This window comes from Oratosquilla oratoria, chromosome 43 (genome assembly GCF_046742065.1).
Source record: "Oratosquilla oratoria isolate Oo_2021 chromosome 43, ASM4674206v1, whole genome shotgun sequence".
NCBI classification, from domain to species: domain Eukaryota; kingdom Metazoa; phylum Arthropoda; class Malacostraca; order Stomatopoda; family Squillidae; genus Oratosquilla; species Oratosquilla oratoria.
Genome location: NC_134819.1, coordinates 25117135 through 25143580, shown reverse-complemented (window position 1 = coordinate 25143580; position 26446 = coordinate 25117135). Strand labels below are relative to the sequence as shown.

At 42.7% G+C, this 26446-nt stretch overlaps 1 protein-coding gene across 26 annotated transcripts in view; it reads right to left on the bottom strand.

Annotated features, from left to right (window-relative positions):
• The window catches only part of LOC143021915 (uncharacterized), a 1014474-nt gene that overhangs the window by 36276 nt on the left and 951752 nt on the right, over positions 1 to 26446 (bottom strand). For 20 of the 26 annotated variants that reach the window (XR_012966019.1, XM_076179768.1, XM_076179769.1 and 17 more), the window contains 6 exons: positions 21161 to 21248; positions 17195 to 17221; positions 15744 to 15814; positions 14459 to 14567; positions 13262 to 13325; positions 2028 to 2096 (listed from right to left, as the gene is read on the bottom strand). Coding sequence is in view for 25 of the 26 variants with exons in the window: in XM_076179768.1 (XP_076035883.1) it covers positions 2028 to 2096; positions 13262 to 13325; positions 14459 to 14567; positions 15744 to 15814; positions 17195 to 17221; positions 21161 to 21248 (428 nt within the window). In the remaining variant the exon portion in view is untranslated. The remainder of the gene's footprint in view (positions 1 to 2027; positions 2097 to 13261; positions 13326 to 14458; positions 14568 to 15743; positions 15815 to 17194; positions 17222 to 21160; positions 21249 to 26446) is intronic. The other 6 variants (XM_076179748.1, XM_076179756.1, XM_076179762.1 and 3 more) reach the window with 2 other exon arrangements.

Sequence of the window (26446 nt, the reverse complement as noted above, 5' to 3'; positions counted from 1 at the left end):
ATAAACAAATCTAGTCTAATTTGAAGAACCATCCACTTTAGAAGGAACTTACCACCCGGTAGTTTGTGTTAGATTTGTTGCAATGCCTTACAAAACTAGGAAGAACTAGTAAGAAAAAGATAACTTACTGTACTTTCCTAAAGAAGAGGAAGACATGAAACAAAAGAGAAGAATGGTAAATATTACGTGGAAATGCCCACAAAGCTATGCACGTCAGAAGTTGACACTGAGTTTTTTCTTTTCTGTAGGTGATACCTGGTTCTGGCGGAGGCATTTTCGAAGAGAAATACTTCGTTATATTCCACACTCAGCGGAGTCTGTTCTTTCTCTCACAAACCAACACTACCTCAGACTCCTTGGCACTGAGCGGAACTGTTAGTAAAGTGGCAGCGCACATAGAAAACGGAGCAGAGGCGGAAGAAAACGAAGTCTAGAGAGAGAAAATGGGAGTATTGACACATGGAGCAAAAGTGATGGATGCCAAGCAGATGTTATTGATTTAATATTTTTAGTATGTTAGGGCATTATTCAAGCAACTATTATTCAGGTTAATTAGGTTAGATAACAATTTAGTTTCGTGATTTTTTTCCAAAGCGAAGTCATGCTGTATAGTGATCGCCGGCAGGCACCAAAACTTGAACGCTTCATTTTTATCGACCTCAATAGAACAAATGTAAACAATTCCCCAACAAGAATCTGACTTCACCATTTCAGAAATAGAGACAAAAGCGTCATTGACCTATTTCAAACACAGAATAAAAATATAGCACGAGGATATTTGAAAGAGAAACAAATATTGACTCATGTAACTACAGCAAAGTATGTTAGTGCGTTCTCTCACGGAGGTGATACATAAGTATATTTAGCAAACGCTGCCAGACCACCGTTGGCCCCGCCCACCGATTCGCGTCAGGAAAACATCCAAAGCTTCTCTTGGTCTGCTACATTTTAGAGAGCAGATGGTAAGTTACGCATTGACAGAAATTAATTCTTATTCCCAGTGATGCAAATGGGTGGATGTAACAAACATCTATTGAATTTCCTTTTATCTTTATGTACGTTCAATCTCTGTACTAATGAAAATATTTATTATGATTTTGGGCCATAAGCCCTTAGTTCCCAAACCTATTTCTAACATCACTTATTTCCATACCGACAAAAATAATTTATATATTAAGATTTGACCGAGTTTGTTGTTGAAAAAGTCGAAATAAATTACTGGTTAATGGATTCAATAAAATTTGACATAAGACGCATTCAGGACAAATCCAAGACACTAATTCAAATCTCCTCACAACCGGTCATAAAAATACTTTTAACAGTTTCAGCTAATTTAAAAACAGTTCACAACAATATTGACTGACAAATTGTCTGCGTTTTTTTAAGATGCAATTCTTTATATTTCTGTTGATCTGCAAAATGCATAAACAAGTGAATCTATCATTTTCTTTCCATTCATTTCGTAATATTTATTTGATGCAATCATACTGTAGTACGACAAACGAGACAAAACCGAAAATACATAGAATTTCGTTTCTTTTACAACGTGATATTTTCCGATGTAATTATAGTAAGACAAAGAGAATCGAACTAAAAAGATGAACAAATAAAAAATCGAGAAAACATACCGTACAAATAAACACATAAATAGACGAATATTAAAAAATCACGCGAACACCTATTTGCTGGATGGTTGCCGAAAGTCACCAATTACAACAACTACAGAAGCAGAAGAAATTTTGTAGCACTTTATCAGGCAGGCTAGTTATTGAAATATAAAAGAAAATTAGTTTCAGACAACACAGGGATATTTCTTATCATTAGTGATACGAGGAGCGACTTTATAATAAGTACAGATTAAATCTATAATTAGAAAAAGATTAAATTTAGTCCTGCCACATCTTAGGCACCAGCCTTTTCCAAGCACCCAGTGCTACCTCCGGGTGAGCCTTCAGCGCCTTCTTCAGAAGAACCCCTCTCGCTTTGCGAGTTTTACCTGTGCCTCAGTACCGCGAGTGAACAGTTACCTGGGCGTAGAGGTGGAGAGCGTACGTCGCCGTAGAGGTAGGAGAAGGGCAGGGGGCCGATCGCAGGCTCTGGGGTGATAAGATACATTCACGATGGAGGAGAGGAAGGGAGGGGGAGATGGGATCTAAGGGAAAGAGACCCTTGGGGAATGAGGGTGAGACTTACGAAGGACTAGGGAGAGACCTACCAGGGCTGGAGAAGAGACCTCAAGGAGTAGGAGGGAGAGATCTGTAGGTCTATGAGAGATACTAAATGGGGTTGATGGTGAGATCTCTGGACATCAAAAGGGAAACGCTACGGGAGTTGAGTAAGGGGACCAATAGGTCCGTGGGTTATGGGAAGGGACCACGAGAGATCACAGATCCACTAGATGATGGAAAACCATCGGGAGACTAAGGAGAGACCCAAGGAAGGTGAGGAAAAAACAAAACAAAAAACATATTTTGTACGTGAAAGACTCCCGGGAAATGGGAAAGAGACCAACAGAAGATAAAGAAAAGACCCGCGGAGGATAAAGAAAGATTCGCGAAGATAAGAAATCCGCGGAAAATGCGGAACAGAGCCGAGGAAGGTAAGGAAGAAATCCTTAGGAGACATGGGTGAGATATGTGTATGACATTGAAAAAATCGCGGAAGAAGAGGTACAGATCCGCGATAAAGGAAAGACACAGGGAAGATTAGGGAAAGACCCGTTTAAAAAAAAAAAAAAAATGTGGATGAGGAGGTCTATAGAAGATGTGGGAGATGATATTCGTGGAATATGAAGGAGAGACCCATAGTCATAAACAAAGGGAAATGAGGGTTTGGGGATATTGGGAAGCTACTGGGAAATGAGGGAAGAACTCACGGGAGATGAAGGAGAGGTCCTTTGAAGACGAAGGAAAAAATTTCCAAAGAACAGAGGGAGACCAACGTAAGATCAAAAGATCCACGGGAAATGTAAGAGACTTCCGGAGATGAAGATATATTTACAAGATGAGAGAGAGGCCCAAAGGAGATGAGAGAGAGATGATCGGAAAATGAAGGAATGACCCATGGACAACGCGAAAAGGATCCATAGAAAACGAGAGATCTCGGAAAATAAAGGGAAAATTCATAGAAAACGAAAGAAAAACTCGAAAAATGGAGGAAAGCTCCGCAAGAGAAGAGGGAAACAGTTTGAGCCTTAGTATATGTATACACACACACGCACACACACACACACACACACACACACACACACACACACATACAAATATATATGTATATATTATGGGAAAGGTGGAGGGGGAAACACGGGTCTTTATCTGATTATCGAGTTTATTCCTGACCGGTTTCGCTTACAATAGCTTCTTCTGAAGAAGCTATTGTAAGCGAAACCGGTCAGGAATAAACTCGATAATCAAGATAAAGACCCGTGTTTCCCCCTCCACCTTTCCCATAATTTGTCCCAATGTCTCTACATATGTATATATATATATATATATATATATATATATATATGTGTGTGTGTGTGTGTGTGTGTGTGTGTATGTCCACATATTGAGAAAGTAAGGAAGGGGGAGAAAGAAGAGAAAAGGCAATTTTGAAATCTAATCACCGAAATGAAAATGAAGAAGCGGTGACAGAATGGTAATGGAAAGAGCATTGGGGGAAACGTGTGAGGAACGGAGTGGTTATGAAAGAGCAAAGAGAAGATTATGATAAAGGATTATGATAAAGGAGATTGTTACATGTCAACGGCCTTAATACGGTAGTCCCACTTAATACATATTTTCTCACACGAACTGAAAGCGTTTGAGCGATTAATTTCAGCTCCTAGATTCAGCATGACGGGATCGTTATATACCTCATTCAGGAAGACGCCAGATGATTTATATCAGGTGAAGGGGGAGGGAGGGGGGCTACAGGGGGGGGGATAAAGGTGGTGAGTGAGTGGAAGGGAATAGAGGAAGTAGAGCAACCGAGCTGGGCCGGTCACGTGGCACTCTCGAGTATTTCGGTAAACCGGAAATTGAGTAGATCGAGGGGAGAAATGGTCCGCGTAGCCAGCGTGGGGAGACCGACTCTTCACGCTGTGCCTCTAGGAGAGCAACTCCAATTACCTCCGCTTACGAACTCGAAAATGTCCCGTGAAGATGTTGGGGCGTAGTTCACATCTCTTATGGTTACTTGTGTATTATTATCAGCTCACGCGATTTTCAGCCGTATATAAGGGTTATGATTACATGAGGGAGACCAGACAGAAGGTGGAGAGATGAGATTGAGAAGTTTGCAGGAGTGACGTGGCAGATGTTGGAGCGGTCGTGTGAATCATGAAATGCTATGAAGGAGGCCTTTGTTCAGCAGTGGACTCAGGATGGCTGATTTGACTGATTGATTGACATGAGAGCTACAAAGGGAAGATCAGCCATTTATACACAAACGAGCAAAGAGTCCTCTTAATATCGTCTTTCTCTGGCCGGCTTTTTCATTCAGCTAAGAGAAACCTTCTGGCTTTTGGGGGAGCTGTCAAAGCCGGACAAGCCGGATGTATATATTCTGGCTTCAAACGGGATATTATATCCATTTTAGGGATATCTTTCCGCCTTCTGATGTTAACAAATGTTAGTCTGGATTGAGGAAAACGATTTTATTCATTCGGATAAGAGATTGGCGCAAATCTGAAAGAGGGGAATTGGGAAAGGCTGAATCGAGGCGCTGTTGACTCTGTTTAGTCCCTTAATGAATAAAATCATCGGGCGTTAGCCATAAAAATGTATAAAGTGTGCCGCATTGGCTAAAAGATTAATGGGGGGAACCAGTGAAGTGACGTGTGTGTGTGTGTGTGATTCACCACCATGGTCTTGGATCACGTGTTGGACACGTGATCGAAAGCTGTTACCCTCCCGGAAGAGAGCTCAGAGCTCATATATGACAGACCTCGGGGTAATGCTGTGACCTCACACGCACACACACACACACACCCAACTCCCCGCCCACGAGAGTTGGAGTAACGACTCGCATCGCAGCGTTACTGAAATTATTTCAGCCCTGGGCGGGATTCAAACCCGGACCGCAGTAGTGGTAGCCAGGAACTCTACCACTGCGCCACGTGTGTGTGTGTGTGTGTGTGTGTGTGTGTGTGTGTGTGTGTGTGTGTGTGTGTGTGTGTGTGAGAGAGAGAGAGAGAGAGAGAGAGCGAGCGTGTTTGTGTCTGTGATGAATTCGAGCGTGGTTGTGATGCTTAACAGGTAAATCTGCACGCGCATATTTTCCCCCCGAGGAAAGGGTAGCCGTGGAATTAGAGCGTACGGTACAGCGAGCCACAAAAGTCTTGGATCATTAAACATAAATTTGTTGCTGGCTATTTGACACATTCTATAAGTAAGCAAACATACATTTCATTCTCGAGTACTTAATACATTACTATGTACTGTAGCTTCTTAATAATGTATATTTTTTTTAACAAAATCACATTAATACAATATCAATGAAATAATGATTGCATAGAGCTGTTGTATTATGGGCCATTTACAGATGTCCATAATGTGTAAGACGGCCTTTGTGTACGAGTGTGAGATATACGACATAAATTGTGGGAACTGCATTTGGGGACATAATGAGGATCTGGGGAAACTAATGAGGCCATAATGAACGAAGAGGGAGGAGGAGGAGGAGGAGGAGGAGGAGGAGGAGGAGGAGGAGGAGGAGGAGGAGGAGGAGGAGGAAGAGGAGGAGGAGGGGAGAGGCATTGGACTAAGGAATGACGTCATCGAAGTCCAAATAGATTCTAGGGAATTGCAAGAACGTGCGTTTGTTTTCAAACAAACAAACAAACACACACTCACGCACACACGCAGAGAGAGCGAGAGAGAGAGAGAGAGAGAGAGAGAGAGAGAGAGAGAGAGAGAGAGTCAAAGGTGAAACGGTAAAAAAATCGTTTTCTTTCCAAATGGGAAGTGATAACTCAAGACCCTTCGATGTGGTGAATGACGTTTTCTAAAACGAGTAAAGTACTCAGGAGACAGCCAGAATAAAATCTATAGCGTATGTCAACGTGGCGAAGTGATGAAATGAAGGTGATTTGGGAAAATGAAAGAGAGAAGAGGAAAAGACAAAAGAGAGAACGACTGAAGTGAAATGGTATGAAAGGTCGACGGAAATCAGAAGTGAGGTCAAAAGTCGTTCATTGTCTTAAGATCAGTAAATGACAAGAGTCAGGTTACATATTATCATCATCATCATCACTTAAGGGTGAAATAAAATACTGATTAAATTTCATAATACTTCATGCAATAGTAGATGACTTAATCAAAGTAAAACACAAAAATGTTGTTACAAAAAGACTTACAGTTACAAAACTTACGAGATTTTGTGGACGTCGATAAAGTCACATATTTCTTACTTGGATATAAAAAAAAAAAGGGAAAACAAATTCCATGATATGGCCAAATGAATATAAAATTACTGCCAATCATAATTTCCTAACACAGATGAAATAAGGGTTGTGACGGTCCTATGTCAAAGAGAGAGAGAGAGAGAGAGAAAAAGAAAAGAGAACACATAGTATATTTTGAGAAATACAAGATAGTAATAATGATAGAAAAGTTTGTATACGATTCAAGGACGAGTGAAAAAAATATTATACGAATGAGTGATACATAGTGGAAGTCATGACACAGGGAACCTAGAAATCCAAGGTTTAGAAAAAAAAAAAAAGAAAATTTGAAAAAAGCGAGCAAAAGAAAATTTGACGACGCCACAGATACATTTTTATGCAAATCAAAGCAGCTTCATACAGCCGTAATTCTAATTTAAAAATCTCCGTTGTAATCGATTTTATAAGCTTTGAGATAACCACAGCACAGTCCAATATCATATTGGGTTACACCTACAGGCAAACTAGGGATGGGCATCCAAGTAACAAGACATACATTACAGAAAGACAGTAACAGGAGGGAAGGTAGGAGAGATGGCATTTGAAATCAGGACCGTTAAGGTATACACGACATGACGTCACCAACCGTCCCTTCAACTCTAAAAATCCTATCTACCGACCCTTTTAATATCGTGGTGCGTGGCTCAGATTTTGTTATGGTAAACGTCAGAAGATCTTATTACGCATGTACGAGGTGGACCTCAGCCTTGAACAAAGTTGCAGTTGACTGGGGCAGTGTGTTGGTCCAAGTCCACCTTCGGCAGTGTAATCACTTCCGCTCAACGTTTACTGCAACATAATCTATATAGCAGAGCTGGGCACGTTCCTCGGTGCGTTCCGCTTTAGTTTGGCCGCGGTTAGTGTTCCCAAACTATTAAGGCTTAAGAAACAGGTTCATACCGAAGTAAAAGTCCGGTAGGCCACATACTATACAATTTTTTTTTTTCGTAGGCCACATACTATACCGGCACCTATATTGGTTTAATAGTTTGGGAGCGCTAACCGCGGCCAAACTAAAGCGGAACGCACAGAGGAACGCATATAGAAACGCACCGAGGAACGCGCCCAGCTCTGATAAACAGCACCTCAAGGTATTGAAGGGGCCGAAGAAAGGGTATTTACTAACACCTCAAACCTTTGTCTAAATACCTATGAACCACTAAGATCTAGGAACCACAGAGGGAAAGAATGACAAAACTTGTGTCCCTTTCAGGAAATGCTGATTTACTGTATTGTGTTGTGTTCTGTTATCATGTCTATGGTGTTACTTGGGTGTACGGGTACGGTTTTTGTGGCACGTGGGTGCGAAGGAGAGATACGATTGACACATTTGTTCCTGCACCTTTCCATGTTACAGCCTTGTAGCTCGGGTCCCTTGCTTGAGTCCCCGAAGTGCCACTGGGGAGACTTCGGGGTCCTAAGACTCCAGCCAGATGGGAAGGCGTACTGATGACGGGCTGACCTCTTGGGGGCGAGACTGAGGTCCTGTAGTAGTAGTTCCTCGAATAAGGAGGCACTGCATGATGCCTGACAGTGGGAGGGTAGGGCGAGGGGTCGAGGACGGACACACTAGGAGAGGAGGTCATGGCACGCGAGAGCCTTCGAGGACGGTCTAAGGACCGAGTCCAGCCTGGGGACTCGTACAGGTGGGAGCTGGACCTCGAAGTGTAGGGGTAACTACTACCGGCGGCGCTGGTGGAGGGCGCGGGCACGTAGCGCGACTTCGGGCGATGGACTTCGGCGTTGTAAGCCCCGTAGCTGAAGGGTTTGTGTCCTGGCGGAGGGTCGACCTTCGGCGGGGGAGGGCACACCGGCTCAGAGACGTAAAGAGCTCGGCGCTTGATGGCCTCCTGCGCGTGACGTGGCGACCCTGTCGGGGTCGAAGTGTAAAAGCTCTGTCCTAGTCGACTCGGTCGTGTGGCCGCCGTGTAGGCAGCTCGCATGGGCTTCTGCGGCGCCATCACAGGGGCAGGGGGTATAGGCGGAGGGGTAGAAGCGTACGAAGTGATGTTTGCAAGTTCGCGGACTGACGGTGTCGAGGTGTACATCTGACCCATGATCGAGACTGTCGAGTCTTTGAAGTCCTTGACAGACTCCAGTTTGTTCACCACGGTCTCCACCCTCCCGGTATGGACCCGGCGAAGGAGGGTCTTTTCCACGCTCTCCCGGTCCGACAGCCTTGCCACCGTCTCAGGTTCGTAAAACTGGGCGGACCGATTACCGAGGACCTCCATGGTCGAAGTGATCTTGTTCTTCGGGAGGTACTCATCACGGGGCGGTCGCCAGCGCTCGGGGCTTCTGGACTGACGCGGGATCTCGTACTTCGCCCTCATGCTGCTTACGTCACCGGCCTCCTGACCCTTGACCACCGTCTTACCCTTCGGCGTAACCCGGGAAAGGGTCTCGGTCATGCTCGGCATGGAGCGGGCGCGGCGGGAGATGTCACTCGGGCTTTCGTACCGGTCCTTGAGACGCTGCACATCACCTGTCTTGACGTGGACTAAGTAGTTCCTGGAGTGAGATGTAGGATCCCTCTCGTCGTCGTCTCTCGGACGTCGCATCAGAGATCGGGTATGGTCCAGGTCATTGATCTGGTGGACTGAGGTGGAACTGAGGGGGTTGGCTTTGTCGTAGATCTTCCACGCACGGGAGGAAACGTCAGTCTGCTCATTGAGGTTCACCGAAGACACGGATCGTTCGGGAACGTAGTTGGGTGACAGGAGCTTCTCCTGCGTGTTGACCTTGCGGCGACTCGGGAGCGTTGCATAGTGAGGAACCTCATCGGGATTAACACTCAAGTGACTACTCCGGGAGGAGTACCTCTCGGAAGACCTGGACTGGTGGCGAGCTGCCCTCTTCTCGAAAAACTTGACTTTTCCTGCCACATCTTTGTGAATGACCGTGCGGACCGAGACGTCGGAGTCACTGCTGTCGCCGTCCGTTGCGTGGTCCGGGGGTGCGCTCTGACTCCTGGCTGACTTCGGTTTGCGGACGACGAGCATGAACTGGTCACCCATGTTGGAGGTGAGCGACGTGGGTTCTGAAGAATCGGAGATATCGAGGGAGTAGCACGTTCTCGGGGAGGACCTGGAAAGGCTCTCCGGGCTAAGGGAAGGCATAAGGTCGTGTGCAGGGAGGGACAAGGTGTCCATGACTCGCCCGTTGCTCTGCTGCTGCCGATTCTCAGCCACCTTCTCCTGGAACTCGATCGAAAGCTGCTTCGACAGCCTTCTCCTCTCGACCTCGTCTTTGGACTCCCCGACGCTGACACTCCTCTTCCCGCGGTTCGGGGAGCCCCTTCTCGGCGGAGATCCCGGACTCTCGTTAGTCGCAGGTCGGACGTGGAGGTGGCGGAGTTTGTCGGCCAAGACGCGGCCGGTTTCCGCCACGTCTATTGAGTACGAACTCAGCTCCCGCTGACTCTGGTTCTGGAGGGTCTGGCTCTTTCGTATTTCCCGCCGCTCTCTCCACGAACGGACGCTCTGCATGGAACCGTAGATGTCGTTCAACTGCTCGCGAAGGGCACTCACCTGCTCCAGACTTAAGCTTGTCCACAAGCCCCGTTGACGAAGGCCGGAGTCTTCACGAGAAAGACTCAGACTTGAGCCACGCCTGCTCCGTTCTGGGCTTGTGAAAGCCCGACCCAGGTCTCGCACTGAAGACCCCCGCCAAAGCCCGCGGTACGTGTCCTTACAGTCTTCCATCTCCCGGCGACGTCTCATGGTCACCTCGGAACTCCCGTCCGTTATATGGTTGAACTTCTGACGAAGCTCTTGGACGGAACCGTCGCGACCTCGAAGGCGACAGTCCCCTTCCCACTTTCTCTCCGGGGTCACCTTGTACAGGAACTCGCGTTCTTTCTGCGCCACATTGAGTTCTTTCAGGAGAACGTTGTACTCTAGAGCTTTCCTCTCCTTGTCTCGAAGACTTTTCCAGGTCTCGAAGTCGATGATTTCATTTCTGTACATCTCCACGTTCTGCAATTCGTAGTTGCTGACCGAACGTTCTAATTTGTGGACGCGGTCCAGTGACGTGAACAGCCTTCTCAACTGAGAGATTCGGGCGTTACATGGAGCTGCGTTACGGAGTTCGATGATGTACTCCCGGTACCTCTGGGGATGGGTATGCGGCGATGGCGTCAGCGCATCCAAACTACGACTTCGACGACTTGGTATCGGGCGTGTCGACACCTCAGCCGGGATGTTCTTGAAACTACTGCTGACCTGCTTAACGAGCTGAAGAGATCGTAGCGGGGAGGTACTCCTTATAGGGCTCCGGGGACGGCGGCCAATTACCGGTTCGCCCTTCGTCAAGGCCTCCCACTTGTTTCGCCGCTCACTGAAAGCTCCTGAGGACTTCGACAAGCGAACTGGGGCTGAGAATGCTCTCGCCGATCCACTCGATTTCTTTGGCAAGGTGTGGCTCTTGTAGGCCATCCGGTTCGACTCCTGCTGGCTCACGGACATGACCGTGAGAGACCGTGGCTCGTGAGTCGGCGAGGGGGAAAGGTCCAGCATACTTGAGTATCCGGTCTCGTTGCTCTGTGTTGTTTCGAAGCTCTCGCTCTGACGAAGTTTCTTGTCGTCTGCAGACTCTCCAGAGGCATCGGCGAGGGGGAGATCCCTATACCGAGCGTCCTTCTTGATGGAGACTCTTCTTGGCGGATGAAGACCTGCTGGGTCTGGCGAGACGCAGCAACTGTGTCTCTTCCTGTAAGCAGTGCTTTCGGCGCTGCTGCTCCGTCGTGCTGGATCACCCTGAAGTCTTCCGAGGCTCGATTGTCCCTGCGACGGTCGCCTCATCTTGTTCAGGCTACTGACGGTGTGTCGTGTGACGCTTCCTTTACTCTCCGTGGATGCGCCGGACCACTTCCGGGCTACGTCGACGCTCCGGGAACGTTCGTGAGGTGGACTCGTCGGGTCCGGGGATTTGATCGAAGTCTTCCGTGAGCTCGGTTTGGAGGACGATCTGGGTGACAGCGGCCCTCGGCTAGTAGGGGAGGTCTCTCTGTCCTCGAGGGTGAAGCGAGACTCGGACACCGCCCGGCGTCGCAAAAGGAAACTGTCGCGGATATCTCGAGCATTCTTCGAACTCGCTCGACTCTTCGAACTGTCTTTGAGGAGTGACGAAGAACACCCGATTTTGTCTTTCGACTTGGCGACTTTCTCCCTGTGCCAGTTCGAGTACAACGCCCGCGTCTCGCGTACGCGTTCTGCCGAAGTCGACCTGGGGACGGGGACCGGCGGACGATCTCTCCTGGGTGACTTGACGAGGGACGGGTGCCAGTGGGAGGAAATGCGGCGGGGAGGCGAGGGAGCTCCTTGGGGGGACGACTTGCGTCTTCTCTCCCCGTAGACAGGAGCGGGGGGCACTGGGGGTGCCATTTCCTCTGAGGGACGGGAAGCTCCTTCAAGGTCTTCGAGAGCCGGGTGGGATATGCCAAGGTCCAAGTCGGAGTACACCACAACGTACCGGTCTGGAACACACGACGCGTCAGTGGTAACAGAAAACGGAGTTGCCTTCACCGCGTGCCAGAAGTCCCCAAGTGCCATGGATGCTGCTCAAACGTCAGTCGTAGTGAGATGCGGTACAGGCCACTTGTGCAGGGAGTACAGGTGTACTTGTGCAGGCTGTACAGGTGTACTTGTGCAGGCTGTACTTGTGCATTCACCGGAAGCCTGCGGCGTGGGTGGTGGGTCTAGTCTTTTACTGCCCCGCTGTCGGGCTTTGCTTACGGGTGCGGTCGGGTCGAAGTCTACTCGATCCCAATACTCTTGGCGTGCGGATCTCAATTACGTGAGCGGAAGTGCAGTTTCGGTCGAAGATCAGTCGGGCCTTCATGCACAAGGCGGTCGGGGCGCAAGGCCCCGGGTGCAACAATGAGACTACCAACGGTGTGTATGATTTACGGTGTCGGTGCTTTGTCAATATTACGTGGTGTGGTGTCATTATATATATATATATATATATATATATATATATATATATATATATATATATATATATATATATATATATATATACATACATACATACAGTGGAGAGGTCAGGATGCTTGTGCGCCTTCACCGCGGCATGCGGAACAACGTCTACGGTCAAGTCTACACACACGAAAGAAGAAAAAAAGAAGAAGAAGAAGAAATGTAGATCAAGAGGATATCGACAAAATTCAAAAGACCGGAAACATTCGTCACATAGGACTTAAGTACACAACCAGAGGCTTATTTTTTTGTTTAACTCTACAGCGGCTACAAAAATTACAAGAACCCAAAAGCTTTTTCCCTGCAGTGGCTTCACTGCTGGGACAATCCCAAACAATATTTACAACAGAGAGCCCCCTTTGCCTCCGATGGCCCCATCGCCATCGAAGGCCTCTGAGACTCTTCTGGAAGGACGCCGTGACGGTTGGGCAGAACCTCTACGTCACAACCGCCGGAGACCTTTGCAACAGCCAGAAGCACCTTCACCTGTGTTTACTAGCACCCAGCGAGTACTCCATGCCATTCCACAATGTACTATGATACCCGTAGTCTATCAGAACATGCATTCACAATAAGTAATAAAACAACACCATCGACATATAAGTATTATTAAAATCTGGTAAATCTATTTAGTTTATTGTTCTTATGAGATACTATCACCAGGGGTTTACTGATAACTATGTGATATCTTTATTTAACTGTTAATATCAATGTTATTAAATGTTGAGGTCTCTACGAACAATAACAATGAATGTTATCTATTAAATGAAACACAGAATACATGGGTCTAAAACATGTTAATACATAAAGTTTGGAAAAAAAAAATGGCGGTTGAATCCACGCGAATGCTTACCTTTTGGCTTAGAAGGAGCTACCTTTTGTAAACCAGTGAAAGGAATTTCCCCTCCTCGTTGAATCTGCAAAAGGTACAAAGAAATGAATTAAATGAAGTGTATAGGTACTCATACATATATATATATACCAAAGGCTTTTCCCCCCCTTACACGGGGGGTAGCCAAAAAGAAAAAGGCATAGAAATCACTCCCACCCATTTCATTTCCCATATATTCCACTCCCCTCCACCCTCCTCCTATCTTGGCACCTCCTGGATGACGGGTCATCCCTGCATCCTGTCCACTGCCCTGGGTCAGAAGCAGTGTCGCAAGACACAGCACATCCACAGCAAGGCCGCTTCATAAATTCGGCGACCCCCCCTCTCCGTCCCCTCATGCAGGAAAGGAGTGTAGGTACTCAGAAGACAATAACGAAAGAGTAGATAGATGTACATTAATCAATTCTTTCAGTGGTATAGGGTGGTCAACAAATGGAATAGACTTAGTAACCATATGGCGAGCGCTGAAACTATCGGTTGTTTCAATAAACGGTTAGACAACTTTATGGATGGGGATGACAGGTGGTAATGGACATGGAACTGCTTAGTGTAGGCCTTATGGTCTCTTGCAGTCTCCTTCATTCTTATGCGTCTTATACACAGGTGCGTCTTATACGCAAGCAAATATATTACGTGGCACCGAATCTGTAAGGAGACCTTTATCGATATAAATATTTTTGCTTGGTTAACCCTTTCACTTAATTTTGAATCTTTTTTTCTGACGCCAAATACTATTATTGGGCATAAATGAACGTTTCTGAATCAATAAATTTGAGACTAATTCAACTCCTTCGTGCATATTCCTGGTTTATATTAGACGATTTCATTCAGCCTAAGGGACCTCACTAAACCACAGGGATTAAAATCATCTCGTACAATCCTATAGTTACGATGAATCTTCTTAAGGAATCTTATTTTGAATATGAATCAGATGGAGACGTCACTGTCAGGCTATACAGGCTTGATTATGGCTAATACAATACGATTTGATTCAGATCAAGGGTTGCTAAGTGAGCATCACTCACCTCAAGATTCTCAAGGAATCTTATTTTGAATATCGTCAGACGGGGGCGTCCCTGCCAGGCTATACAGGCTTGATTATGGCTAATACAATACGATTTTATTCAGATCAAGGGGGGCTACCCAAACATCACTCACCTGTCTGTAGGTCTGACTAGTTTTGCGTGGATCTGGTTGATATCTCTTCTCCTCACGTTTTCGGAAGACTAATGTGCTGTCGCTCTCGTATCCAGACTCCTTGAGCGCACTGTACAGAGGGAAACCATCAGAATTACACAGAGAAAGAAAGTATTACAAAGGATTACAAAGGCGGAGCATGCCTTTTGGTCCATAACTAGGTCGGATGCGAAAAAAAATAATGATAAAAAGAATAAAAATAAAATAAAAGTTATAATAATATAAATAATAATAAATAAATCAAATAAATGCATAGGTATAGTTATATAATAAACAAGCGGGTAAATAGTAAATAATAATAAATTGACAGATAAATAATGATAAATGAAAATCAAGCAAATAATAAAAAGACAAATAATAACAAACAAACAAATAACATAAAATAAATGGCAGTCATTACAGCATCTTGCTTAGATGTTTATTTAAACGAATCTTAAAGCTTCGAACTGAACTACATTGTATTATTTGCATTCAAGAACAATATCAGAGAGCAAGATCATTGTGTGACGTTTCTATGACGTATTTATGACGTCACTGAGGAAAACATTCTTGTGAAGATATTATGTCATAGTCTGGGAAGTCACACACAAGATGAAATGTCTATGAATTTAATATCCTTAGTGAACGTTCTTGAATATAATATGGAGCTACCCAGTGTAGGCCTTATGGTCTCTTGTAGTCTCCTTCATTCTTATGTTCTTAAGAGTGCGTGAACGTTGTTTTTTGTATTAATTCCTTTGCTTCACTATATAAAGACAATTGTCTTTAGAATATGAAAATCTTAAATATTCGTAACGAAAATGCTCTTCAAATGATGTATTAGAAAGTGCTTCTGGTTTCTGGGATTTTCTAAATTTCGGATTTTTCTTTCTGAGAATTGGAGGTTTTTGTCTTATAGAAGTTCCCAACAACTGAGAGAACTATATGCAGGCATCAAGGAATCGGTACAATGGTAAATTTCTAAAGAAAAAAGTCCGAAAGGAGACCTACAGGTCTATAAAGAAGCCGAATGAGGAGCACAAACAAAATAAATAAACAAACATTTAAAGAAATAAATTATTGATCTCTCTCTCTCTCTCTCTCTTTCACACACACACGACGCACACATGAGCGCGCATACACACACACACACACACACACACACACACACACACACACACACACACACACACACACACACACACACACACACACACACACACACACACACACACACACACACAAGGCGATACAATGATGAACTTACTGGGTCATGGACATCTTATTGGCAGCGACCCTGTTGTTGGACGACGCTGGTGGAGGCTCTTGCGTTTTGGTCTGCGGGAAAACAAAAGCCAGCCATTTTGAGTGACGTCATCACCACGGCGACATTGTAAACAAACATTCAAGCAACAAAGGTTGAGGTGGATATAATGCACATTTTTTTTTTTAATTTGTTAACTAAGGTTTGGGGCTTAGAATATCCTACTAATGAAATCATGCTGTCTTGGCAAGATTGTGACCTGATCGAAGGATTTGAAAATGGTAATTTTTTTTTATTTGTTTTCATAAATGATATGTCATTTGAGGATATTAAAGGGCAATTATGTAAAATAAACATCTAATTAGCGTAAATGAGTATGAAAGAGGTATTAAAGAGAACATTTAAGATCAAATAGGATAGGTTCAGAAAATAGAAAAGAAATTTGCTTTTAGATATCTCATATGTGTTTTTCTGCGCTAATAATGATCAAACAGCTATTCTAGAGCATCGTGTTGCGTGTAAGCAGTTCTAGAAAAGAAATGGAGATTTGTAAAGGTCTCTGATGAAGAGCAAAATAGTAGAATGAATAGTATTCTTGTGCAAAATAGTGAAAAAAACGAAAATAGAGAATTAGAAGAATAAAGAGAGCGTTTCTGAATAAAAAAAATCTTTGGAAATTGAAAAGATGGAAGGGGAATTCCCGAAGATTGAAAAAGAATTGAAATAAAAGAAATATAAGACTGGAGAGGGTGTTATTGAAAAAAAAAGAGAGAACAGAAAAATAGAAGGCTGAGGTAACTGATCTTTTGAAGAGATTTTTTTTTCGAAAAAAAAAGAGGTAGAAGATTGAAGCATAGGATAGAAAGATAAATATATTAGAAAAAAAAAACTGAAAATGGTAAGACAGGAAGTTGAGAAAATTATCTTTGTAGTTTTTTTTATAGGTGTTTTTGAAACAGAAAGTGGAACAGAAGACAGAGATAAAAAACGATAACAGTGTGACAGGTAGAAGAGGAAGTATCCTTGTAGATTTTTTTTAAGGAGGTGTTTTCGAAAGAAAAAGAGAAACAGAAGACTGAGGTGAAAGATGAAAGCAGAGATATATTTTCCCCTTAAAGAGGTAGAAAATTTAATCATAGGATAGAGAAATAAGAAAAAAAAGTTGAGGAAATTATCCTTGTAGATTTTTTTTATGTGTTTTCGAAAGAGAAAGTGAAATAGAAGACAGAGGTGAAAGATGAAAACAGAGATGCATTTTCCTTTTAAAGAGGAAAATAATTAAAGCATAGGATAGAAAGAAAAATATATAAGAAAAAAAAGTTGAGGAAATTATCCTTGTAGATTTTTTTAATGTGTTTTCGAAAGAGAAAGTGTAGTAGAAGACAGAAGTGAAAGATGAAAACAGAGATGCATTTTCCCTCGTAAAAAGAAAGCAACAACAAAAGCTAACAAACCTCCGCTTTCTGTTCAGCATCCGGGTTCTTGTGTGGGACATGGAAGAAACATGAGAAACATCAGAACAAACAAAAAAAAAATCTACTTCATACACTGAAACTCCTGAAATAAACATGCTTTAACACGTTGGCCGTGACTGGCGATTTAATTCAGCCGAAAGCAGCCCATCTGCCGTTAACATGTTCCAACTATTTTGATGAACACGGTAACTGTGAATTGGACATCACTTGTTCATGTTTCCTTCCACCTGTCGTCAGGTGATTTTATTTATCTCTGGGCAAACCCTTCGCGGTCAACGTGTTAACTAGACAATTATACAAAACTGGAGATTCGCTCTGGAGGGAACTAGTTTGATTGACTACTACTCGAATCGTTCAATGAAACGAGGAGTTACAAAGAGATCTATTGATATTTATCAAACTCTTTGTTCATTACACTGAGGCTACATGCTGAATATCATATATCAATGTTTCTCAGCACTAAGATAATAGAACTATTATCTTGTATTATGGTTGATGTAGAATTATTCTATTATCTATGTCTTTCTTCATTGTTTTAGTGATAAGTTACTCCTCTGCTGTTCCCTCACAGTGCAATTCTCCAGCCAGAACTACAAACTGATTCATGATTTCTTTGGTTGCAAGAGGAATTAGTTTTTATCGTACAAAAGTTACAATTCATGCTTGAAGATGAAAAGTAAATAAAAACAACATGAAGTGAGTTTAAAAATGTTGTGTATAGTCTAGAGGGAAACAGCGGTCAATAAGTGACAAAGACATTCACTGGGTGACCCCAATTTTTCCCATAACCTGAAATTTCAAAATGGCGATGATTCACATCAAATTTATATCACTTGTATTTATATAAAGATAGTTCTTTCTATTGGGAATCGCTGATATTTGGAAATTTTCAATATTCGAATAAGAAAATGCATTTCAAAATCATACCAGAACATACCATTATTCCTGGTATATGATACTTTCTAGATCTTGGAATTTATTGTCACGAATATTGGAAATGTTCCAATTATCGATATTCTCAATAGAAATAACTACCTGTAGTCGTATTCTTAAACGAAATTGTAAGACCTGAGAAGACTACATAGAGGATTATTCTGTATGTTTAATAGAAATACGGTAAGAAATTGTTCAAGGACTCAGTCTCCAGGCCCAAAAAATTCGTGAAAGAATAGGATCTTCACAGATGAAAAAAAAAAAAAAAAGTCAATCGATGACGTCATAAGAAACGGACTTGTGCAGGATTCGAACCCATTGCTTTCGGCCACCCGTAAGATTACATTTACACTGCCTTTACCCACTCGGACACAGAGACTATAAAAGCCTTGTAACCTGAAATCTATCTGATTCCCGAGTATATATATATATATATATATATATATATATATATATGGGGGGCTGCAACCGACTGAGACTTTCTCTCTGACTCGAGTTCTATCCTCGGTAGTATAAGATTGTCCGATATTTTTCGAAACAAATATATACAAAAAACCTCTCCATAGCTCTGGGGTCAAAAGAGGTCAAGAGCTGAAAAGGGGCTATTTCCAATGAACCAGAGATTCTTGAACTGGGGAGGTAAGCGAGCTTCCTTATGATTTGCTGTCCATGAGACAAACTCAAGAGGGAAAAAGTAGTAATTTAATTCTATAACTGCAAAAACGAGAAAAAGAAAATAGAAAAACATCTCTCAGTACTTTGGATGATTGATGCATTTATCTAATCATGTTATCCGTGTTTATTTCTTGTTTATTTTTGTTTAATTAGTTATTTTCAAGAGGTAAAAGGGTGTTGAATCAGTGATTAAATACTAAGGGATTTTGTATCCAAAGGTTTAAGTTCTAAGGAAACATGGTAATGAAAAGTTTAAGAAGTATTCTCCATAGGCTAAATTGACGAGGTCGGGGGGGGGGGGGAGAAAGGGAAGGAGGGGGTTATGGTCGCTACGCCAGCGATTCTTAATTTGGGGGGGGGGGGGTCGAGCTCCCCTTCGGAGGCGTAAATGATTTTCAGGGGGGGGGGCATAAAAATGTGTGTGTGTGTGTGTGTGTGTGTGTGTGTGTGTGTGTGTGTGTGTGTGTGTGTGTGTGTGTGTTTACCTAGTTGTATTTCCCTACTAGTATTTTATGGGAAGGGGAGCTATGCTCGTGGTGTCCCGTCTTCATATCTCGTTTTATCTAGACTGTTTTTAAATTCGTGTATTGTTTTTGCACACACCACTTTCTCATCTAACTTGTTCCAAACATCTATTACCCTGTGGGGAAAGCTGTTCCTTTTTAGGTGTGTGTGTGTGTGTGTGTGTGTGTGTGTGTGTGTGTGTGTGTGTGTGTGTGTGTGTGTGTGTGTGTGTGTGTGTGTGTGTGTGTGTGTGTGTGTGTGTGTGTATGTGTGTGTGTGTATCTAAATCCAAGAGGAGTGGCAATATTTTTCTCTTTTTAGTGTATAATGTCGGACATTGCCTATCATAGACAAACATTGTTTTTGTGTTCTGATAATGAGCATTTAATAAAAAAAAAATATATATATATATATATATATATATATATATATATATATATATTGATAGATATCGTCCCACGACCAAAATATATTTATAGAATCCCTTTTCAGTTCATCTAAATTTACCTTTTTCTTAATATCCATGAAGCAGTCAAGACAAAAGACAATCAATTAGTCGAAGAAAACAAAAACATTAAGTACTGACTGTAACACATTTACGGAAGTGATTACATACACATTTTACACAGTGATATTTCAATGTTATTCAAGAATCTTCAAAAAGTAATTATATCATACAAAAAAACGTTAAAATGGAAAGATAATAAGGACAACAGATATTGATTCCATGGCTTCCTTGAGAACCTTGGAACGACGTGAATGGTAATCTCAAGAATTGTGGGAAAAGTTAAGGCTACACACTCCGATTAGCAGAGATGGTCTGTCGGCGAAAATATGTATGTACAAGCACGCGTGCGCACACACACATGCACACACAGACAGACAGACAGACAGACGCAGGCAGACAGACAGACAGACACACACACACACACACAGACAGACAGACACACATATATATATTTTATATATATATATAATATATATACATATTCATATATATAAATACATGTATATATATATATATGTATATATATACATACATGCATACATACATGCATACATACATACATATATATATACATATATTACATACGTACACACATACATACATAATTACATATATAAGACATGCATGTATACATAAAACATGTATGCATGCATGCAGAGACAGGCGCAAGCACAGGGATGTTCACGAGAGTCGATAAAAAAAAATAAAGAGTAACTCGAGCGAGGCGTCTGTCATGGCTTCCGCGAAGTGATGGAGCAGGGCAACCTGTGGACTTGGCACCCTGGCAGCCCCCAAGAGATGTTGACCGTCTTGCACGGAGAGCGCAATGGGAGTGTCTTAATGAATATAAACACGTGCATGCACTGTTGCACATGCAAGCAATTGCACACATACATGAACACACACATACATATACACACACACACACGCACGCACACACACACACACACACACACACACACATACACACACGTACGCACACACACACATACACACGCACACACATACACACGCACGCACACAGACACACGCACACGCACACACACACACACACACACATATGTGTTCTTGTCTGTTTACGTGTATGTATAAAATGCGTACTTGATTACTCATGTGAGCATAAACAGATAACTGAACAAACCCATCAATCTTACTCAACAAATACAAAAATAACTCATCAAATGACTAAACAATTACCCAAGCCATTACTCAAAATAACCAATAAACAAACTAATAAAAAATCGATAAATCAGTGAAAGAATGCAACAATGAATGTATGGAATGACGAATGCGCTTGATGTCGTGTTCCTTATGTCACAACTCACAGCTTTGGTCTCCTTGTCCGACAGCGAGGAGCATCCAGGCACGTAGTCCTCGATGCGGCCCGGCTGGTGCACGTAACGGTTGACGTTCCTGTAAAGACCAAGAGAAAGATTGATTAGCAACGTTTCCAGAAAGGCAACGAACATGAAATGGGTGAAATGAAGTGGAAATATATGGGAGAGATATATGAAAATAAAGATTAGGGAAATGATGGAAAATTATAAGAAAATGGGATGATACTATGTAAATTTATACTCACAGAGTCAGCCTGTATAGGTTTTACAATAATCATGGTTGATTAATGTTATGATATTAATGTTAAGAGTTGCATCTGCTAAAGGATATGAACTTTCGATCTCAAATATATCATTCGTTTCTGCCATATTGATAAATATAGTGGCAAAAAAAAAAAGGACGAAATAAGATGAAATAAGATACAATAGAATAAAATAAAACTAGATAAAATAAAACGAAACAAAACAAAACAAAAGAGAACAAAATAAAACAAAATAAGATAAATTTAAAAGTAAAAAAAAAAATCAATTCCACATACAGTTCTTCACAGGAAGAAAACTTCAGCCGCCTCTTTTAGGCAACCTCCATTTGTTTTTTCTTAATCGAACGCAGAGTTAAGCCACAATGGAGCAGGTCATCGGATCTCGTCGACATTTTTCGCTCGGATTCCTTTTGTTTTCGTTCCGACATAATGAGTTCAATGGGAAGAGGCGGTCTGTTATGGGACAGACGAACCTCGTGGGAAAGGGGCGAAGGGGCAGGAAGGGAGGTGAGGCAGGGAAGGGAGGGGAGTGGGAGGGGAGTGGGAGGGAGGGAGGAAGAACGTCGACGACAATGCCGAGGACAACGGTAAGGACAATAATAGCGACGACGACGAAGAAAACGGTAACGACGAGGAAGAGAAAGAAGAGGAGGAAAGAGGAGAACGGAGGAAGAAAAAAGTGTAGGAGTAATAAGAAAACAAGAAGAGGAGGAGGAGGAGGAGGTCGAAGGAGAGGAGGAAAGGTGGAAATAATTCCTTTCTGAGAATATGGGAGGAATTTCATTACTTATTTTGTGGCCATGGCTGTGATAGTGGAAGTCCATATTTGGACAGTTTCTCCATAGAGGCGGAATAGTCAGGAACGCTTGCTCTCTAACACTCTAACACACCCTCCCACTCTCTCACTCTCTCACTCACACACTCACTCTCTCATCTACTTACTCATTCACTCTTATTCACTCACTGACTCAGTCATTGACCCACTTTTATTCATTCGCTCCCCTATTCATTCATTCACTCACTCAATCCCATTATACTCCAACCCTTACTCGCACGCACACACACACACACACACACACACACACACACACACACACACACACACACACACATTTTTCAGTTCTTACCAATCCACCCTCTCTCTCTCTCTCTCTCTCTCTCTCTCTCTCTCTCGTGCTGAAATATTGGCCCTTTGGCTAAAATATTTTAACTCTTAGTCTCTAGTGGCGAGCTGTAAATATTTTGTTCTGGTCCTTACCCAAGCGATTCCATTCAGTTTAAGGAACGTCACCGTTTCGGGAGTGACCAACCTCTCATGCATTTCATCTGGCTTCTGTCAGACGATTTTCTTCAGCTGGGCGGAAGACTTTCACCATTTATTGTTTATTTATCTATTTTCATTTTTATTTTTGGGTGATTCTTCTCTCACCAGGCTCCTCCCGTGAGCTCATCGTCACACCGAGACCTCGACCACTATTACGAAACGAAGAGACACTTCATTAACTCCCCGTGGTTTGGTCCTTCTGCCAGAGGACGCGACGCAACACCCGAGGACGAGAGAGATCCTCTGCCACAGGAAGGCCGCCCGTCCTCGACTCACGTCGAGAACCCCTACGTGTGTGACGAAGGTCCTAGGTGGTCCTCGCCTCACGTCGAGAACTCCTACGTGTGTGACGAAGGTCCTAGGTCGTCCTCGGCTCACGTCGAGAACTCCTACGTGTGTGACGAAGGTCCTAGGTCGTCCTCGGCTCACGTCGAGAACTCCTACGTGTGTGACGAAGGACCTAGGTCGTCCTTGGCTCATGTCGAGACCTCCTACGTGTGTGACAGAGGTCCTAGGTCGTCCTCGCCTCACGTCGCAGGTCCTATACATCTTGTGGTTCTGTCCCCGTTTTCTGTTCGAGTGATTGTGGGTGCCGACCTTCACGTTCTAAGATTCATTTATTTACGTGTCAAAAAGGAGATTTGAGTTATCCGTAATGGACTCTCCGAGAGGACCACAATGGTTTCTTGATGCGGTTATCATCACGAACGTTTCCATTTCTTGGAAGACATATATGCAGATTATCACATCTATAAATTACACATTTAGATTCTAAAGAGAAAAAAATGATCTGACGAGCTCAGTGACCCGGGGAACCTGACCAGAGGCTATTTGTTTATCAGGATTTTTTTTCTTTGATTTGTGATAGAGAACGTGGAACATATGTAAGTACGACGCGGTGGAGTTCTGTCCCAAGGACGAACGCGCGCACGCACACACACACACACACACACACACACACACACACACACACACACACATATATATATATATATATATATACATATATATATATATATATATATACACATTCACACGGAATCAAAATAGAAATAATGAATATATATATATGAAAAACGGGAGATGTAATACTGCTAGTCCCTGTTGTGTGTACACCGCGGGGAGTACGGGGACAGAGGGCGTGAAAATTATGTCTGGAAGATGGAAAGCCCATTTGCTTAAGCCATTAAGGGCTCATCACGTGATCATTATTTACTGTCATAACTGATATTACCATTACTGATAACCGTGACTTCTTCTAGTTTCAATATCGACTAAAAATTCTCTAGGTATCTGTGATATCTCATGTTTACATGATATGGTCAATATCAATAGAAACTGTCAATATCAGTATAGGTAATATATCTCACATGTTCAGGTAGTCAGTGCTTCTCGGTCTTCCTAGCTTTCTCATCTCTTCCACAGACTCCCATTTGCCCTTCAACGTTCAGCTTCATATGTGTTTTCCTTTTGTTTCGTCCCATCGACATATTACTCCATCATTTCACTCGAACTCACTTCATAACTTTGGAAGGAATTAATTGCCTTATTTTCACCGCCTCACATAAATCTATATCATACATACATGCAAACTTGGTAACACACACACACACATGCGCGCGCACACACACACACACACACACACACACACACACACACACACACACACACACACACACGCGTACATATATATATATATATATTGAAATATGTAAGACAGATGAGTGGATGGGTGGTGAGATAAACACAGGGAACCGTTTAGGGATTTATTCTGACGTTTCGTCCTTACCAGGACTTCTTCAGAGTACATGTACTCTGAAGAAGTCCTGGTAAGGACGAAACGTCAGAATAAATCCCTAAACGGTTCCCTGTGTTTATCTCACCACCCATCCACTCATATATATATATATATATATATATATATATATATATATATTATATATATACACACACACATATATATATACACAACACACACACACAAACACACACACTCACACATACACACACATGCACGAAGTGTTAATACACAGAGTATGCCAGGATTCTTATTAAATCAGTATAACATGGAGCATTTTAAAATGGGTGATTCCGCGTTCTCCTTCTACAGGGTGATTCAAAAGTCAGGCAGTAGTGAAAATGATTTATTTTTTAGTATTTCTTTGTTTCTTTACTTAATTCAATTTCATTTTCTACACCTGACTTCGCCTCCTGTCGGCATGGTTTGTCTTTGTAATTCCTTATGAAAGTTGAAAGTTTCATAAAGTTTCATATCGTCGCTGCAGACGTGTCCCCCCAGCTTTCCCAAACATAGTAAGAGCTAAGTGGCATTTGCTCCCATTGTCCTCTTTTTCAAAGAACGATTTCCCTATGAGTTCTGACTCTTGAATCACCCTGTATTTTCATGGGGGTTGGGGGGGGCGGTGGTCCCCTACTCTTCTTAGGTAAACGGGTGTTCCAGTGCTTATTACATGAGAAGAAAACACTAAATATAAAGAAGCAAAAATTCTTTGAGATGGTGATATATCTTAATAATAATAATAAGTAATAAACTTATTTGGCATTGAATCAATATACATGAAGTGCAGATAATGAAAAGAACACATAATTCGAAATAACAATTACAGTTGCCGAGGATAACACGGAAAAGCATGTGAGCTTGTTTCCATTGTGGTCCTCAGAGCTTACGTATGGATTAAGGACCAAAGTAACGAAGATGGTAATGACAACATCCTTTCCATCAAAGGTAAATTTGTGGATGGAGTAAGGGTGGAAGACAAGAAATGTGGACTCGATCGTGGGACGGATGGTGGGTGATGACCGAGTCGGTGAGGATGAGAGGAACAAAGAAAGAGATGAAGATAGTAAGAGAAGGCTGAGAGAGAATCATGTGGATGAGTATAAACAAAGAAAACACGGCGAGAAGAGAAAAAAAATGCGGAAAGTGGAGGCAGAGGAGGAGGGAACCGACTTTAGAAACCGAATGTACAGCGATTCGTCACAGGGTATTTGCTCGGCTACGGTCAGTCTAAGAAGGTACATGGGGATAATCTATGTTGGAGGGAAAGCTCCACACATGGATGGGAAAGGCGACCATAGTGGTATGTGTTGGGAGAGGAATGTCGCAGCGAGAGGCTTGGGCTGTGGATGGAAAGGGAATGGAATAATTCGCTTTTATCTAAGAGGTCACTGACCAAGAGTGTGGATGGAAGGACAGAAAAGAGATGGAAGGATAGATACAGATAAACAGAAGCAGTGAAGGAGAGGAAGAAAGAGAGGAAGAGGGAAAGGGAGATGGAAACTAGTTAAGAATAAACTCGGATTACGACTCCAGTCTTTCCTCTTCCCATCTTTTGCAACTTTGTTTTTAGATTCACGACATTACGTCATCAACATGGCGACCACTATTACCGACTTTCGAAGCAGATGACTCGTTTAAGTGAAATATATTGCCGATAAAAACGTAAGAAAACTCCAGGACGATGGAAAAACAAATTTAATCTATTTATTTAGATATAGTCTAAACGTCAATTATATTATTTCCATTATCTCGTGACCCGTATTGTCACGTACTGAATCAAAACATTCAGCATATACCGGAAGCTGACCACTACCCCAAGTATGTTAACATGGAATATTCTAAATACATATTGATTTTTTCATTAAATGGTAGGTGACATGAGTAAT